The sequence below is a fragment of the Mustela lutreola genome, chromosome 9 (assembly GCF_030435805.1).
Source record: "Mustela lutreola isolate mMusLut2 chromosome 9, mMusLut2.pri, whole genome shotgun sequence".
Classification (NCBI taxonomy): Eukaryota; Metazoa; Chordata; class Mammalia; order Carnivora; family Mustelidae; genus Mustela; species Mustela lutreola.
The window spans coordinates 111,101,506-111,118,236 of NC_081298.1; the positions used below are offsets into that span (position 1 = coordinate 111,101,506).

The window sequence follows — 16,731 nt, forward strand, 5'->3', positions numbered from 1 at the left end:
TTTGTCGTTCCCCTCCCTCCCAACACAAGGGAATCGGCTTTCACCCTTCAGGCTCAGGAAGGGCAGGCAGAATCTCACGTTTCCACCCTGCGAGGCCCTTGGTGGGGTGGAGGAGCTCCCGGTCCAGGGCTGGCCCCACAAAGGAAGTTGTTCCTGATCCAGCTGAAGGGCAGGGCTAAGGGGTGGGGGTGCAGTGGGGAGTCAGAGGGAACAAGCAGCTGGATATGGACATGGCTCCCTGGGTGGACAGAGCTGGGGAAGCTGGTTTTCACGTGCCCTGGGGGAAAGTGGCCAAAACTCTTCCGGCTGGAAGTTGGGCCCTTGGCAATCTTAATCTTGGCTCTATCCCTGTCCCAGCACCACACCTCCTCACTCCCTCACCCCCAGCAGGTCCCCAAAGGCTGAAAGCTATTCTTGGCTTTTTCTAAAAGAGGCATTTGAAGGCATGAGCCAATTTTTTCCATTCCTGAGCTTGGGTATCATCTATTTCGGGCGTTTGTTGTTTTCCATGAGTTGCAATGCCACTGTGAAGCCGGCCTTTCCTGGACAGCTAGCACGAGGGAGCAAGGCAGGAGCAAGGCGGGGCCAGCAGTTAAAAATACTGTTAAAAATACTTCCCGCTTCATTTCTTCTTTGAAAACAAAGCCCTGGGGGCCTTTTGCAACTGCTGAGCCTGGGAACAGAGCTTCCCAGGGCAAGAACTGGCAGTGCGTTGTTTTCTGAGTGAGCTGAACGGGTTCATGTGAGTCCCAGAAGAAGCAACACTGGCATGCTGTGTGACCTTGTGCAACGCACTTAACATCTCTGGGCCTGGTGGCTTCCTCTCTAAAATGAGGCCAGGTGAACAGATCTTGAATGGGCCCTCCAGCTCAGAGAGCTCCAGGATGAGAAGAACCTTCAGGTTTTCTTCCAAGAACCGGGCCAGCAAAGGGTCCTGGGAGTTAGGAGTTAGAAGGCAGCTTTTAGCTTTAGCTCAGTCTCTGGGAACATTTTGTGGGCTTTGGGCCCTGAAAGTATTCTAAGGTGGTCCTAAATGTTCTCAGAGGACTCATGTAATCAAAAAAAGATTAGACACCATCAAAGAGGGAGTTAAATAAAGACACTCTGGTAGATTCACACCAAGGCATGCAGCCCAGGAGTTAGGCAGATCTGTGTTCTGACATGGAAACATCTCCAAAGTCTATTGTTGGACAAAAAAGCAAGACTGGAACAGTTAGAGTTGTATCATCTGTTTAAAAACATCTATAAAACAAAGCTAAATATTTTTCTACATCGTGGATACATATATTTATGAAAATGCATAGGGAAGATTCTGGAAGATTTTACCCAATTTGATAGTCCTTATCTCTGGGGCCAGGAGGGAAATGATTTTTGGAGTGGTGTCAGAGAGGAGCGATTTGTTTGTAATGTTTTGCAGGAAGAATGCATTTATTAGTGGGTTTATTTGTTTGCTTGTGTGTTTTTATTGACACACAGAGAGACATCAAGACATTGAGGAGCTAGGTGACTTCTCTCAGGCTGTCCTGGGCTGGGAGCCTACAGTTAGAGCGTGCAGGGGGACAGGGGCTGTGGGTGGGACATGGAGGTGTGTGACATAGAGGCTTGAGCAATGGAAGTGTTTATGCTTTTAGGGAGGCAAATGGAGATGTTGTTCCTCTGCAAGATTTATTGGCCATTGTAAATTACATTCTATAGCAAACAGTTGCCTCGGGAGGCAATTAAATTTAGATCATATTGTTCTCAGGTTGGCAGAGGCAGGTGTTGACTTGCTGAGGCTTTGCACAACAGCCACTGTCTGTAAGAGTGTGGTCGGCTGCCTGGATGGCAGAATAACCCTATTCCTCGGTGGGACGAGCTGTTGATTTGTAAACTAGTGAGTTTCTTGTCAGAGGGGGGTATCCAGTACAGGAGGGAGGATTTGCCTATGACTGTGACCCTGAGGGGAGCAGCCAGGTCTCTATCCCAACCTTAGACAAGCAATCCTTATGGAATGGGTGAAAGTGGGACTAAAAGGGCCATTCAGCTTCCTGATGGCATTGTACTGCCGTGTCAGCCACCCCCACCACAGCCTGGAGAGTTTGGAAACGGGGAAGTGGAGCACACTAGCACAGTCACCATGATAACAGTTCCGGGCAGTCACTAAATATTGTTGATGATGCATTTGTTCCTAAATCTACGGGCACTGGCTCTTACAAACCACCCCATTATGAGGGAGATGAGAGCTTACAGTGTTGTCAGCTCTCAGATGACAGAGATCTTCCATCCCAGGGTCTAACCAACCTGCCGCCCTGGTCCGTTTATTTAGGATGACAGGTGGGCAGGAATGGATACAAAAAAGTTTGGTGTGCCTGGGTCACGAAGGTTGCTCAGCCATCTGAATTTCAAGTCTGCACCTCATTCCTGGATTCCAGGACTCAGTTCAAGCTCCTTGCGGACGGCTTGCTGGCCCATCACTTCCTCACTAGGGCTATGTCTTCTTATGCTCTCTCCTCCTCAGGCTATAGTCCCTGATTCTGTTAATGGTGCTGCCAAGGAATGGCTGAGGGAGATGATTAAGGAGGTCTTTCTGGAGCCCCAGTGCCTGGATTTAGCTCAGGCTCTTCCACTTACCACTTGTATTACTTGAGCCAATTAACCTCCAAGGGCCTCAGTTTTATCATACAAAATGCGGACAGTGATGGCCGGAAATACCTAGAGTTGTTATATTAGAACTAATCAACAAAAAAATATGGTGAGTGCCAACTCTGAGTTAGCAACAGGGTTCCAGTCCTAGCTAGTCAAATGTTGAGACCACAGCCTCTTTTTTCTTCAAATTGTGGTAAAATATACATAACATAAAGTTTACCATTGTAATCATTTTTAAGTGTACATTTCAGTGGCCTTAAGTACATTCAGGCCACCATCCATTGCTACTTTTTCACCTTGTAAAACTGAAACTCTGTATTTATTAAACAACTCCCCATTCCTCTCTCCCCCCCCCAGCCCACGGCAACCACCATTCTACTATTTGTCTCTATGAATTGTTCTTTAAGTGCCTCACATAAGTGAACTATAACAGCATCGGTCCTTTTGTGTCTGGCTTATTTCACTGAGCATAATGTCATCGAGGTTCTTCCATGTAGCATGTGTCAGAATTTGCTTCCTTTTCAAGACTGAATGATACTCCATTAATGGACATAACACAGTTCATCCATTCATCTGTTCACGTCCATGGTTGTTCCCACCTTTTGGCTGTTGTGAATGATGCTGTGAGATCTTGGGCTCTCCAAGGCAAGCCTCAATTTAGCTTGGCTAACTAACTCCTCCCTTTGGTGGAAACTGCCGCAGCAGGCTCAGCAGCTCCTCGGGTGCCCACCTCACCCTTGCCTCACCCTCTGCTCCCCAAGCAGGGGTCATGCCCCCTCATTGGAATGCTTTGTAGCTGCCAGTCTCTGTCCTTGCAACATCTATGGACATTGGCCACAGTGGGCAGGCTTCCGGGCCCCAGGTGTTTCTGGGACCCCACAGAACTTTGACCAAAGGACTCGCTAGTTTGGGCTAGCCTTGTTTAGCTAACACCAACCACCTCTACTTCCATGTTGGTCAGGGTGGGAGTTGGAAAATACCCATGACCCCGTTCAAGTCAAAGTCAGAAGCACTTTGCTCACCCCACTCAGCCCCAGTGCCCTACTGAAGAGCAAGGAGGAATTTTCCAAGACTAGTTTTGCCCCTTAAGGCACAGGCAGCAGTGATTCCCGGGTGTCCTGCCTCAGGCCCTGTAGCCAAAGAGCCTCCTTCAGATATCTGGGTCTCTGAGCCTGGGGAGACGGAAAGCGCACTACAACTCCCAGAGGACCCCGGGCTCGGGGGCGGCCCCCGCCCCCTCCCGGAGAAATTGGGCCCACCAACCGGAGCCCAGAGCCGGGCGGGGGCGGTGCCCGGGCGGGGCGGGGCGGGGCGGGACTGGGCAGCGGGGAGGCGGCAGGCTCGCGGCGCCGCGGGCCAGTTGCGCGGAGAGCGCGGGGTCGGAGAGCGGGTCGTGCCGAGGCCCTCGGGCGGGCGCCGACGGACCTCGCCGGGCCATGGGTAAGCGGCTCCGTGGCCTGTCCTGGGACGGGGCTGGCGGCCCCGTGGAGGGGGGCGAGATTGCCCTGTCAGATCCCTTTCAGGCCCTCGTGGCCGTCGGGGTCGCTAGAAGGGGCGAAGCGGGACTGGGGGGGTGGGGGGGGGGGAAGTGGACTCCCAGTCCAAGGCGCCGGCGACCTAGCCGGGCCTGGGGCGCCCGCGCCCTCCGCCCTGCGCGGGAGAGGGAGAGGCTGGGTGTCGGCGCACACTCTTCGAAAAAAGGAAAGACAAAAAGTTTTGGCGGCCAGGGGCTTCCCGGACGTTTATCTCGAAACTCTTTTCGTCGTCTTTTGGCTGAAATTTACCAAGTCCTGTACGGTTCTGTCATCCCACTTCCTGCTGTGGTTTCAATCTCGAGCTGGTCTCAGCTAATTTGTTGTGACAGGCTGTCCGCAGCAGTTTCTCTGCCTCCCAGCCCCCATGTGCCCCCCCCCCCGCCCGCCCCGTCACATCCCCGCGGTTCTCAGAACTCGCCGGCGCGGCCGAGAAGAGGCACCGGGGTCCCTGGGCGCGCGCTGGGCGCTTTCCACTGCGGCCGCCGTTTCCTGAAAGTGACTCTGCGCGGGTTTTGAAGAACTTGCTCAATGCACTTTGAAGAATCAACTGTTCCTCTTTCAGTAGAGGGGTGTTCTGATCCTTCGGCGGTTACCGGCTTCCCGCCCCCTACCCTTTCTCTTTCTCTTTTCTCTTCCCTTTTCTCTTTTCCTCTCCGTTCTCTCTTATTCTTGTCCCTGTCCATCTTCTTCTGCCCGCCGGCAGTAGCTTCCTCCTTTGCTGTCGTCTTCTTTCTTGCGTTTTTCTTCTCTTTCCTCCGGTCTCCAGATGGGACAGGGTGGCAGCCCCGGGGGGGGGGGGTTGGGGGCTAAGAGTTGAAGCTCAGGCTGCGAACGTGCGAGGAGAGATGTTTGGCTTCGCGCTCTGACGGAGCTGCAGAGTGGCCGCGTCTCGGTCCTCCCACAGAGTGTCCCGGGGGCGCCCTCAAGCGGCGTTCAAGTCCCCCCAGCCCCAACGACGTTGAGCGGGGGCGGGTGGTGGAGCCTTCCAGGCGCCGGACTGCGAGGGCTCATGGTGCAGGTCTGGGCTCACTGCGCTGGCCAGGCCCAGGGGCCCTTTGTTTGCCGGGTGGTTAGCCAGCTGGGAGGAGTGTGCGGGGCCGAGGGGAGGCCAACAGGTGCTTCTCACCCCCTCCGAAGGACCACTATTGGGGGCGTCAGCATCTCTGCACCCAGATGCCTGCCCCGGCAAAGGAGGAATGGAAGGTAGTGGCTAGAGAGTCTGCTGTCCGCCCCCCACCCCCCCACCGAGTTCCAGACTCCACTGGAACCCTGCGCACCCACCTGGGGCTAGAACTCTGGAGTTGCAGAGGAGAGGTAGAAAGGACCTCAGAGGATCAGGCCCTCTTTCTTTGACATCCAGTCAGAGAAACTGAGGCTTAGAGTGAGGTCTGGAGAGGCAGTTCTCCAATACCTCTCCCCTCCCTCTTGCCTTCCTGTTACATGGTGGTAAACTGACCAGGTACTGCCCACACCCCCTGTTAGGCCCCTGGGGTCTCTGAGTGGGGGGTGGGGGGTGGAAAAGCAATAGGCCAGGGAGTGCCCCAGGCAGGAGTTAGGCAGCCTTCCTGCCATCCTGGCCCTGTCTCTACACTTGGGCCATGTCTTGGACAAGCCACAGAGCCTGGTTTCTCCATAGGTGGAATGGGAACACGAAATATAGTTCATGAGGACATAGGAAACCATCCTTAGGAGGAACTGTTACTATTATCAGCTACTTCCCAGGCCTGGAGAGGCGCGACAGTGAGGAGTCAGCCTAGTCCCGAATAGGGTCTTTAAGGACATACCAGAGCTGGCAAAAGGGGGACAGGCGTTCCAGTGGGGTCAGGAGTTGGTAGTCTTATATTTGGAGCCCTCATGTCCCCTATCTTTCTGTATTTCTCTCAAGACTGTCATCTTGGCCCCTCTGCTCTCAAACCCTGTTTCCCCCAGGCCCTGGCTGAGACACTGAGGCAGAGCCGGGCAGAAGCTGTACCCTGTGCCTTCAGGGGTCCTGTGTCCAGCTCAGCTATCCTCAGTGCTGGCTGGAGCACAGCCCTTGGCTGCTCCTCCCTCCCCACACTGCCCACTGGTGAGAGCTCCGCACCGAGACTCCGCCAGGCAGCCGGCTTCTGGGCCACGGAGTGGACGGGCTGCCTCAAAGGCTGTCTTTGTTTTAGCTCCAGCTCAAACTAAGAGAAACTTAAGCCAACAACCTCGGGCGAGGTGGGGCGGTTTCTGCTGGTTGTTATTGAGACGCCTGTTACCATTATTGTCGTAGTTGACGCAGTGCTCCCAGTGGGTGACTTTTCATGAAAGGAAGTGTTGCTTCCTTCCCATTACACCAAGGGTGAATGGGGCGGGGCAGGGCAGGCTGAGAGAGAGAGAGAGAGAGAGAGAGAGAGGTGAGAGAGAGAGAGAGAGAGAGAGATGAAGGGGGAGGAGGGAAGTGGGGAGGATGAGAGAGAGGAGATATAGATGGTAGGTAGTGGGGTCTGGCACTAGGTCTCTGACAGACTCTATGGCCTTGAACTAGTCCTAGCCCAAGCCCCTCTCTACACCAGGAGCATCTGAGATCAAGTAGCTCATACTGCTCCCCTGCGGCTGTTTACGGGGCACCTGCTCCCAGCCCCACAGGGCTCTGGACAGTGACACACAGAGGGGAGTGAGCAGGACACGCAGACCTCCGATCTCCCCGTGGGGGGTGTGTACACACAGGGGGGAGGTCTGTGTACACAAGCACACACTTGGCTGTTGTTTGTGTGGGAAGCCTTGTTTCCCACTTTGTTCTGTTTAGAACATCAGATGCATGGGGGTCTGGCACACCCACGGTGCGGCCGGGGGAGTGGCAGCCCTGAAGCAGAGGCTGACTTGGTCGAAGGAGCCCCTCTCTGGAGTCAGAGTCCCCCTCGCTCCTGTCCCGCTCCTGCCTGATTTTAGCTTGTCAGTCGAGGCAGACTCTTTACAGCAGATTAGCAGGAGTGGTGAGACGGGAGATTGGGGACCCCCTGCTTCTGTTAAAAACCCTAGATCATAGGGTTGGGAGCCCTGGGACAGATTGCTCTGGTTCTGAATCCCAGCTTTGTCACCAGGAAGCTGCATGACCTCAGGCGAGTTATTGAACCTCGGGGATCCTTCTGTGTTGTATCTGTAAAAAGGGGAGATAGTATCCATTGGGTGGCTAGAGTCAGTGAAGCAATGTCCCAAAATGCCTAGTCCAGGGCCCACCAGGAGCACTGGTTGGAGTTGGTGGAGTGTATATAGTGCGGAGAGAGAAGTAGGGAATCCCTCGAGAACTAGCAGCCTTCAGGAAGCAGTCTCCTTGGACTTAGTGACTTAAACCAACCTCTTCGCTGCTGTGACTTTCGGACCTGGGGGTTTTGTTATATGTGCTGCTGAAGCGAGCACTCAGACCTGGGGGTTAAGCTTGACTTCAACACAAGCCATGGAGTTAAACAGAAATCAGGTTCCCAATGCCAGAAGGGCCTTGGGCAATTCCCCTGCCCAGCACTGGGCCACCCCTACTCACTGCCCAGTGAGGCCCTGGGTCACCAGGGGCCAGGGGCTCCTATCCTGGCCCAACCAGCAGCCCCCGTCCTCTTTCCAGCAGTGACAGGAGGGAACAGCGGTGGCTGTAGAGCGAAGTTCTACTGTAGGTTACCAAAGCTTTTCTCACGCTATTATCTAGCTGCCCAAAACCTGAGGAATAAGCTTAATGGGAAACACAGGGCCTTTAAGCAGGAATATCTGAGGACAGCAGGGGGAAGCCTGAATCTGGGAGACCTGCGGTCCCAAAGATGCCACATCAGAAAGGTGTTACTTCTGTTCAAAGTGATTGCTAAATTTAAGTGCAAGTCAACCAAAACCCCAGTGGTTTGTTTTCTTTCTTAAAGGAATGTGATAAAACTATCCTGAATTTCAGAAAAAAAAAGATTTAAAAAGACGAATGGTGGGGGACTTGCCCTCTGGATAGTAAGCTGTTTTACAATTTAAAAAGTGTGCACCAGTGTTGGCATGCCACAGTAAATGAAACCGAACAGAGAAGTCCAGAAACAGTTTCAGATGTGTTCCTTCTCAGCCTTTAGGTTACGGGGAGAGTAGCATTTCAGATCGCTAAGGGAAGGGCATCACTCGGTCTGTATTGGGACCACCTCACCGTTGGGGGGAAATAGGATTAGATCCCGATCTCACACCTTATAGATCCCAGATGTGTTCAAAGTAAACATGAAATAATAATCACCATTATTGTCATTATTGCTTCCTGGATGGAAAAAGCCATGTCTGAATGGCAGTTCTTTGGCAAGCAGAGGTTTTCTTCTTGCAGAGTGGATCCATCCCTTTACAATGGGGCATCTGAGGCTTTGTGGTGAGAGAGGGACAGGAACTCAGTGGTTCCTGGCAGCAGCAGTCATTCAGGAGCAAATGGGACTCTCCTGCTTCTGCAGGCTGGATGTGGCTGGGAACCTAGGATTTCTGGTCCCCAAGCCTCTTCCTTCCCCTGCAGAGCTGGGAGAGCAGCCCAGCCCTGGACGGTGGGGGAGCTGGGAGCCTGGCAGGTAGACGGGAGACCCGTCTGTCACTTGTGGCAGGGGTCTCAGACTTAGTTTTCCTAGCAGACCCCTTTTCCAAATGAAGATTAGCAGGAACCCTGGTCTACACATGACTTGGGTAAGGAGGGTCTAGGGGAGCCAGGCACAGGACAGAGGGCTTCCCAGAGAAAGAGGCGGCACTCCCTCAGCTAAGGCTATGCAGGTGGAGGCCCAGAAGGCCCTGCCAGGGTAGAGAGCATTGCTAGCTAGCCTGGTTGGGAGAGAAGGGAGGCTGAGTTCATTTGGGGACTCAGCTGGACACAAAGATAAAGAGAGCATTTCCCTTTGTGGCTCTAGGCAAGAGCTCTGGTCCTTTCCTGTCTGGGGTTAAACAGCTCAGATTGGTGACCTCCTTTCCAGGTAACCCGAGTGCCTGACTCCAGGAGGTTTCCCTCAGTGTGGCCCAGCCAGAGCTCACCAACTTGAACCAGGCAGAAGGGACAGAGGTCCTTGGGCCCCATGGCTCTCAAACAGGTTTGCCCTTTGAGATCCTCAGGGAGCCTTAAACTCTGATGCTCCTCGCAGAACCTTAAATCAGACTGGGGCGGGGGAGTAGGGGAACACATTCATCAGAGTCTCAAAGCGCTCCCTCGTGATTCTAATGGGCCCTGGTCCTACCACCTTAGTCTTCGGTGGTTGAAGGCAGCGACTTGCCAGGGGTCCGGAGCAAGTGTGCAGGCAGGCTCCAGGGAGAAGCCGCAGTAACACCACAGGGAGGGACTCAGGATGGAGAGAGTCCTTTGATGCCGAGAAGCTGGACCAGCAAGAAAGAAGGCAGAGAGGGTGTGAAAACAGGCAGAGGGGGTGGGGGAGCAGGGAGAAGAGCTGGTGGAAGCCGATCCGCCACTGACATGGGAGACTTCACCAATTGGAGGACAGTGAGCAAAGGACTCAAGGTATTCTCTCCCATTTCACAGAAGGGAAGACTGAGGCACAGTCACCCAAGAACGCAGTAGGAAAGGGATCAGCCTGCTGGGTGGGGGTGGGGGGGTTCAGTTGTTAACACCCTGTTATTTTGGGATATTGATCATGTCTCGATTGATCAGAAGCCAGCCTGAGAGGAAGGCCAATGGTCTTTCTTTTTGACAAGCCTTGGCGTGGGTTTCTCCCCCAGGCTTATTCGGACTCTTCATCAAGGCTCCGCAGATCCTGGTGGTAACGACAGCAGCCACAGTGGTGGCCAGGCCACTTGGCTTGGTGCTCAGAGAGACCTCGTTTTGAGCCCGGGTCTCCTCGGGAGCCAGGCAACTTGGCCTCTCTGGCTTCGTGAGAAGAGAATAGACGTGCAAGAGCCAGGGACCGACACGGCATGAGTGAAGTGTCACCCGTCTGTTCTGGCCACGTGGGTCACATGGGTCTGGGTTTATTGTTAGGAGATTCTGTCTCTAGGACCAGAGGGGACTGTCACAGGTGCCCAGCAGGAGGGATTTCCTGAGTCGGAGCAAACCCAGAGAATGGGACAGCTCACACTAGGCTAACAAAAAGGAAAGGCAGTTAGAAGGAAAGAAAGGGCTTTCCTTTCCTTTCTGGGCTCCTAAGTGCAGGTGCCCTGCGGCCTGTCAGCGGGCCTGAGGCCGGTTCCAGCATTCCAGGGTTTTCTGGAAGTTTCTGCAGCTATCAGCTCATGGCTGCCCTTAGTAACATCCAGCCCCACCCCGGTGCAAGTTGTTATGAGACTCGCACCTGCTCCGTGAAACCTGGCACCCACTGTGCGGGGTGAGGGGTGCTCACTGAACCTTCAGAAAGTCTGACATGTGGTGGGCAGTGGGTCCCGGTGGCTGCGAATCGCCACAAGGGTCACGAGAAGCAGGAGCGCTGTGCTTGGCTGGGGGCTGAGGAAGGCTGCCAGAGGAAGTGGCTTGTTGGGTGAGACCTAGAGGGTTACCAGACCCTTGCAGGTGAGAGGAGCAAGTGTCCTAATTAGGGGCACTTAGGACTCTGCAGGTGTGCGTGAAAAGGTCCGATGTTTCATAAGCAGGAGCTTCTAGTCTTCTGATTCCTCCTGGAGGATCCAGCACCCGCTGTGGTGCTTCTGGACTCCCGAATGTGGGAGCCTCAGCAACTTCCCAGTTCGCCCAAGGGGCTGTGGAAACTCTGCCTGAATGTGGGGCAGCTTTTGAGACAGGATTTCCCTGAGTGCCGCAGCCCCAACCTTACCCTCCTCTGACTTGCCTCCGGGGTCTTTCCTTCAAAGGTATGGGGGGCTGGCTGGAACAGAGGAGGGAACAGCCACAGGCGTGGGGCCCAGTTGGGGGTAAGCCCCGCAGAGAGGAGGGAGAGCAACGTGGGCCACCAGGGTGACCCCGTAGGTGCGTGCGGAGAGCCAGCCTGCGTGCAGTCAGGGCCCGGGGGGGCAGAGGACACATGGCTTCCCACCTGCCGAGTTCGGTGGGGGTGGGAGGACCTGCCGTTTCTCCTGGAGGACCGCTCCTCACTGCCTGCTCTTCAGCCTCTGCCTCAAGTGCTCTCTCCCCCTCCCCCTCTGCTTGTCTCCTTGCAGCACCTCCTATCAAAGGGAAAAAGAAACAGTCAGAGGAGGGTGAATCCCTTGACCCATCTGTGTCCCCTCAACCCCATGGTGAGCAGAGCAGGAGCCAGAGCCCCGTCCATCTGGAGGTGAGTTGGGGGGTGACCCCTGGGGAGTCTCTTCCCTGCCCTCTCCCTCCCCTGTGGACAGCCTCCCAGGTGAACCTGGGGACTCCCCAGGCTCTCAGGAGGTTGTATTCCCAACCCTTCAGCCGGCAGAGCCAGGAGCAGGGCCCAGCCCTGCGGTTTCCAGCCTCCATCAGGAGCTGTGGGAGCTGGGAGCCAGGGACACTGGACCCGCCTGTCACCTGTGGCAGGGGTTTCACTTAGTTGTCCTGGCAGAACCCTCTTAGCAAGTGATGTGCCCAGAACCCTGATGAATAAAGCAGATAAAAGCACTGTTTTAGGACAAACCACATGTACACCCATGCCTCCCTCCAAGTTCACAGCGTGGAGATCAAAGTCACTCAGTGAGACCACTGAGGCTGTTTTGGTGAGTGTGGTCTGAGAGAGAGCCGCGGGGGACGTTGTGGAGCGCTGGCCTCAGCACCCACTCCTTCGGGCCGTTTGCTCTGGTGGCACAGTCTGGAGTGAAAATCCTGGTCCATATGGAAGAGTAGTTGGAAACGGTAACAGCTCTCAACAGCTTGCGTGGAAGAGCGGATTCACGGGAAGAGTGGCCGCGAGAGGGCCTTCCTTCTGAGGCCTGCACCAGACCAGCCCTTGGGGTCCCCAGTACGTTACAGTTTCTTAGGTGATGCGTGAGTTTGTGAGCTGTTTGTTATCAGGGGTCAGAAACACTGCCGTGGTGCTTGAGTATCTTGGGCACGCACAGCTCTCTGGACTGTTTCCCACCCAGATGATTTACCTGCTTCTGGTGTTTGGGGCGTCCCCATCCAGGACCTGGGAGCTGTCTGTTCTCCAAGCCCCGAGCCCAAGCTCAACCGTACCCTTCTGCCCTGAGCCACCAACAAGTGAAAAGCCTCAGCAGAAATTGTCCCTCTGGAAGCAGAAACCGAAAGTCTGGTGCACCTGACAGAGGGCCGTCAGGAACCCAGGACAGGGCTTCGCCAGCAGACCAGCAGCTCAGAGAGGCAGGCCGCCACAGCAAAGGCTCAGTGGACACAGGACCCTGCAGTGCCAGAAAACACCAGGCACTTCATTCCTCTGGCTTTGACCATAGGGGTCCCCAGGAGCCTGCCACCAGGAGCTCACAGTCTGGTAGAGGAGCCGAGATGCAAACAGAACAAATCTAGAGCACGACAGAGAAGTGGTCTGTGCCTAGAGAGCCTGGAAAAGCTGCAGGGCTGCTCCTGTGGCCGTCTCTGGAGCCAGGCCCCTGTGGACTGTGACCCGGGGTCCTGGGCACTAACAGCTGACAGATGCACCTTTCTGATGCTAGAAACAGGCGCTCTAGCCGCTGCTTCCTCCTGCAGGAGCCTGGGTTGGGGGCCACACCACTCCTTCCTCCCCAGCAGCCGGTGGTTCCGCCTGTCCCCAGCCACCCACCAACTGGGGGCTCATCCCAATGCCTCCTGTTCTTTCCAGGACTCCCCCGAGGCAGGCGGGGAGCGGGAGGAGGACCAGGAGCGGGAGGAGGAGCAGGCCTTCCTGGTCAGCCTCTACAAGTTCATGAAGGAGCGACACACGCCCATCGAGAGGGTGCCCCATCTCGGCTTCAAGCAGAGTGCGTCCCTGGGGTGCAGGCAGGGAGGGGGAGCCCGGTAGGGGATCCCATCCAGGCAGGGTGTCGGGCAGGCACCCCCACTCTGGGCAGCCCCGGGTGATGCCAGCCCACAGGGGTTGCACACAGAAAGGGCGCCCCCCTCCAGGAGCAGGGCTGCAGCGGGTGGGGCCGGATTTCTGTCCTCACCGGACACCGGGCCCCCAGCACTCAGGGCCTGGCCAGCCATCCATTGCATTGACCCTGTCTGGGCGTGTGCTGGTTCTGTGCCCACCTGACAGGTCCAGGGGAATGGGCCGCTGGCTACCCCTTCCTCCCATGGAGACTGATGGGGCCCTGCCCTCTCTCTTCTCCAGTTAACCTGTGGAAAATCTACAAAGCAGTGGAGAAGCTGGGGGCCTATGAGATGGTAAGGAGGGTACCTCTGAGTCCTCAGCATGTGGCATCCTGCACCCTGTACCCCCTGGACCCTGTGGGGACCTGAGGAGGAAGAGCCTGGTCTGGGGACAGAGCTGTCCTCACGGCCAGATGGGAGGAAGAGGCAGGGCCCCAAACCCTGCCCCTTCCACAGCTGTCCCGCATGCTGTGGGGAAGAGGGCCTACCTTGTCTTGGTACTTTGCTGCTCAAAGCAAGTTTTCCTGTCTTCCCATCTGTTCTGTCTTCCTCGTGCAAGCTCCCACCCGCCCCCCGTCCCCCCACCCCGCCCCCAGTGCCGGGAAAGCTGCTTGGCTGGCAGTCAGATGGCGGGCCCTAGGGGGCAGAACTGGCTAGCGGCCAGGGGAGCCCCACCACCCCACCGCCGCTGCTGGAGAAGCAGCTGCAAAACTGCAGTCCTTGCCCCCATCCCTGCCAAGCGGGGGTCTGGAGCTGCCAGGACGTCCCACTGCCAGGGGAGTGTGTGCCGGTCGTGGCCTCATGTGGTGCCCTTGCAGGTGACGGGCCGCCGCCTCTGGAAGAACGTGTACGACGAGCTGGGGGGCAGCCCGGGCAGCACGAGCGCGGCCACGTGCACACGCCGCCACTACGAGAGGTACGGCTGGCTGGAGACCCCGGCGGTGACCTTGGCTGGCACCATGGAGCGGGGCACAGCTGTGGCAGGGCGAGGAGTGGGGTGTGGTGTGGACACACCACGGACCGCCTGAGCAGTGTGCGCTGTGCTCATCCCAGCCCAGATGAGGAAGAGCATGGGTCCCAGGGGCGGGCAGGAGTGTTGACGGTGCGGGGAAGCCAGGGGGCCTAGACAGTGGGGCGGTGTGGCATGGGCCGGCCTCCTGGTGGACACGCTGTCCTTCTCAGGCTGGTGCTCCCATATGTGCGGCATCTGAAGGGGGAGGACGACAAGCCGCTGCCCCCTTCCAAGCCCAGGAAGCAGTACAAGATGGCCAAGGAGCCCCGGGGCGATGACGGGGCCCCTGAGAAGCTGAAGAAGGCCAAGGAGGAGAAACGGTTGGACCAGGTAAGCTCTGAGCCTGCCTCGGGCCACCAGCGGACCCTGGGCCTCACCATCCCTGCCCACACCATGGCTGCAGAGCTCCCTGCCCAGGAAACCCAGAACCTGCTCTGAAGGCAGATCTGTGGGGGGCCATGTCCGGTCTGAACTCCAGTCTGCACCTCGGTCACCAGGCCCTGTGTCCTGATATCAGGCTCTGTCTGTTCAGAGGACAAAATACCTTTGGGAAACTTCTCACAAAGGTGCTGGAAGGGCGAACAGAGGCTCTTGGGTATGCCCCTAGCTGCCATGGGGTCCCCAGGTCACGATACTTGCCTCACACCTAACCCTGAGACATGGCCTTTTCTCCTTCTAGATGGTGCCTGGAAAGACAAAAACCGATGCCGCCCCTGACCTGGCACAGCTTCCTAGCCAGGAACCCCCCAGGGAGGGCCCAGAACAGCCAGGCCCAGCCCTGGGGCCCTCTTTACCATTCACGGGTGCCAGCGGCTGCCCTGAGGCCTACAAGCGGCTCCTGTCCAGCTTCTACTGCAAAGGAACACATGGCATCATGTCACCACTGGCCAAAAAGAAACTCCTGGCCCAGGTGAGCAAGGCAGAGGCCTTGCAGTGCCAGGAGGAGGGCTGTCGCCATGGGGCCGGCAGCCCTAACAGGGACCCCCAGGCCTCCGCAGCTGGTCTCCTCTCGGAAAGCCCACAGCGCCCAGGAAAGCCAGCTGAGAACTCCAGGCACCGGCTGAGCCCTCAGGAGGGATTACAGGCCCCTGGTGGCAGCCTCAGGGAGGAGGCTCCGGCAGGTCCCCACCTGCCAGCCCCCGTCTTCACTGGCTGTTTCCATGCGTACCCCACTGAGGTGCTGAAGCCTGTCAGCCAGCACCCTCGGGACTTCTTCCCCAGTTTTAAAGATGGGGTCCTCTTGGGGCCTCCTGGCAAAGAGGAGGGCCTGGCGGTCAAGGAGTCCCAGCTGGTGTGGGGCGGGGACGCCAACCGCCCATCCGCATTCCAGAAAGGCAGCTCTAGGAAGGGCAGCCCCTACCCCAAGCCCAAAGCCTGCTGGGTGTCCCCCATGGCTAAGGTACCTGCTGAGAGCCCTGCTCCCCTCTCTGCCTTCCCTAGCAGCACCAGCCTGAGCAACAAGCGTAGCCTGGAAGAAGAGGGGTTTGCCCCTGGTGGCAAAAAACTGCGGGCCGTGTCTCCCTTTCTTAAGGAGATGGATGCCAAGGAGTGTGGGGCCAAATCCGTGGGGTCTGGCTTGGCTGTATCCTGCCTGCTGGGCCCCAGCCTGGGGCCTGCCCTTCCTGAGGCCTATAGGGGCAGCATGCTGCGTTGCCCGCTGAACTTTGCCAGCACCCCGGACCACTTAAAGGGCCAGGCCACACTCCCCTTCAGCCCCTTGGTCATCCCTGCCTTTCCTGCCCACTTCCTGACCACGACAGCGCCCTCACCCATGGCCACGGGTCTGATGCACTTTCCCCCAGCGTCCTTCGACAGCGCCTTCCGCCACAGACTTTGCCCGGCCTCGTCTGCATGGCACGTGCCTCCTGCCACAACCTACGCGGCACCCCACTTCTTCCATCTCAACACCAAGCTTTAAGTCGGAGGCCGCAGTGCTGCACTGTGCTGTGCAGGGTCTGAAGGGGCCTGAGCCAGGGAGGCACTGCCCGGGGTCTGGGCTGGAGCCTAGTCCCCGGGAGAGCTGGGCTGTGCCCAATGCAGGAACGCACCCCTGTCTAGGGAGCCCGGCACCAAAGGGGAGGCCGTGGGAACCCCGGGTTTGTCTCAAGGAAGCAGCCCGAGCATGGGGTCCCGGTTGTTGGACGGGACTTGGGAGAAGACGGTGCCCAGCTGGCCGCTCCCGGCGAGGTCCCCAGAGTGGAAGCCAGGAAGGTGCTGCAGGGCTGAGGAGGGGGGAGCAGCTTGAGGTATCCAGGCTGCCATGGAAAAGCCAATAAAAGACCAGCGTGAATCTACCCAGTCTGAGGTGTGCATGGTGCCGCCCTTCCCAGGGGCAGGGGGGCTGGGGCCCGCTCATGGCTGGGGGAGCCGAGAGAGAGACCTACTAGCATCCACTCGGGTCTGAAATGCTCCCACCCGCAGGACCCAAAGCAGAACTCAGCCTCCTGTTCGCACTTCAGCAGGCGGTGACGTTTGTCCTGTGCCTTCTATCCGCTTTCCCAGGAGTCTCTGGACAGCCGCCTGTTATCCGCCTCATTGTAGGTGGGGATCTAAGTTCAGAGAGGTCTGGCCACTTGCCTCATTCCTTCAGCAGGGAAGCGACAGAGCAGAGTTAGGCGCTTGGGTGTGACTTCACTAGTCCGAGCTAAGCCACAGGACCCCGAACAGAG

The 16,731-nt window shown here is 57.1% G+C and overlaps 1 protein-coding gene across 3 annotated transcripts; it reads left to right on the forward strand.

The window, feature by feature from the left end:
- The first annotated feature begins 3,945 nt into the window (after positions 1 to 3,945).
- ARID5A (AT-rich interaction domain 5A) lies at positions 3,946 to 16,356 on the forward strand. 3 transcript variants are annotated; one of them, XM_059188461.1, is made up of 7 exons: positions 3,946 to 4,065; positions 11,226 to 11,341; positions 12,800 to 12,938; positions 13,292 to 13,344; positions 13,869 to 13,966; positions 14,233 to 14,392; positions 14,742 to 16,356. In XM_059188461.1, the coding sequence occupies exons 1-7, from the start codon at positions 4,062 to 4,064 to the stop codon at positions 15,978 to 15,980; spliced, it is 1,809 nt and encodes a 602-aa protein (XP_059044444.1). In that variant the 5' UTR covers positions 3,946 to 4,061; the 3' UTR covers positions 15,981 to 16,356. The 3 variants fall into 3 exon arrangements, with proteins under 3 accessions (XP_059044444.1, XP_059044445.1, XP_059044446.1); XM_059188462.1 differs by lacking the exons at positions 12,800 to 12,938; positions 13,292 to 13,344; XM_059188463.1 differs by lacking the exons at positions 3,946 to 4,065; positions 12,800 to 12,938.
- The last annotated feature ends 375 nt before the right edge of the window (positions 16,357 to 16,731 follow it).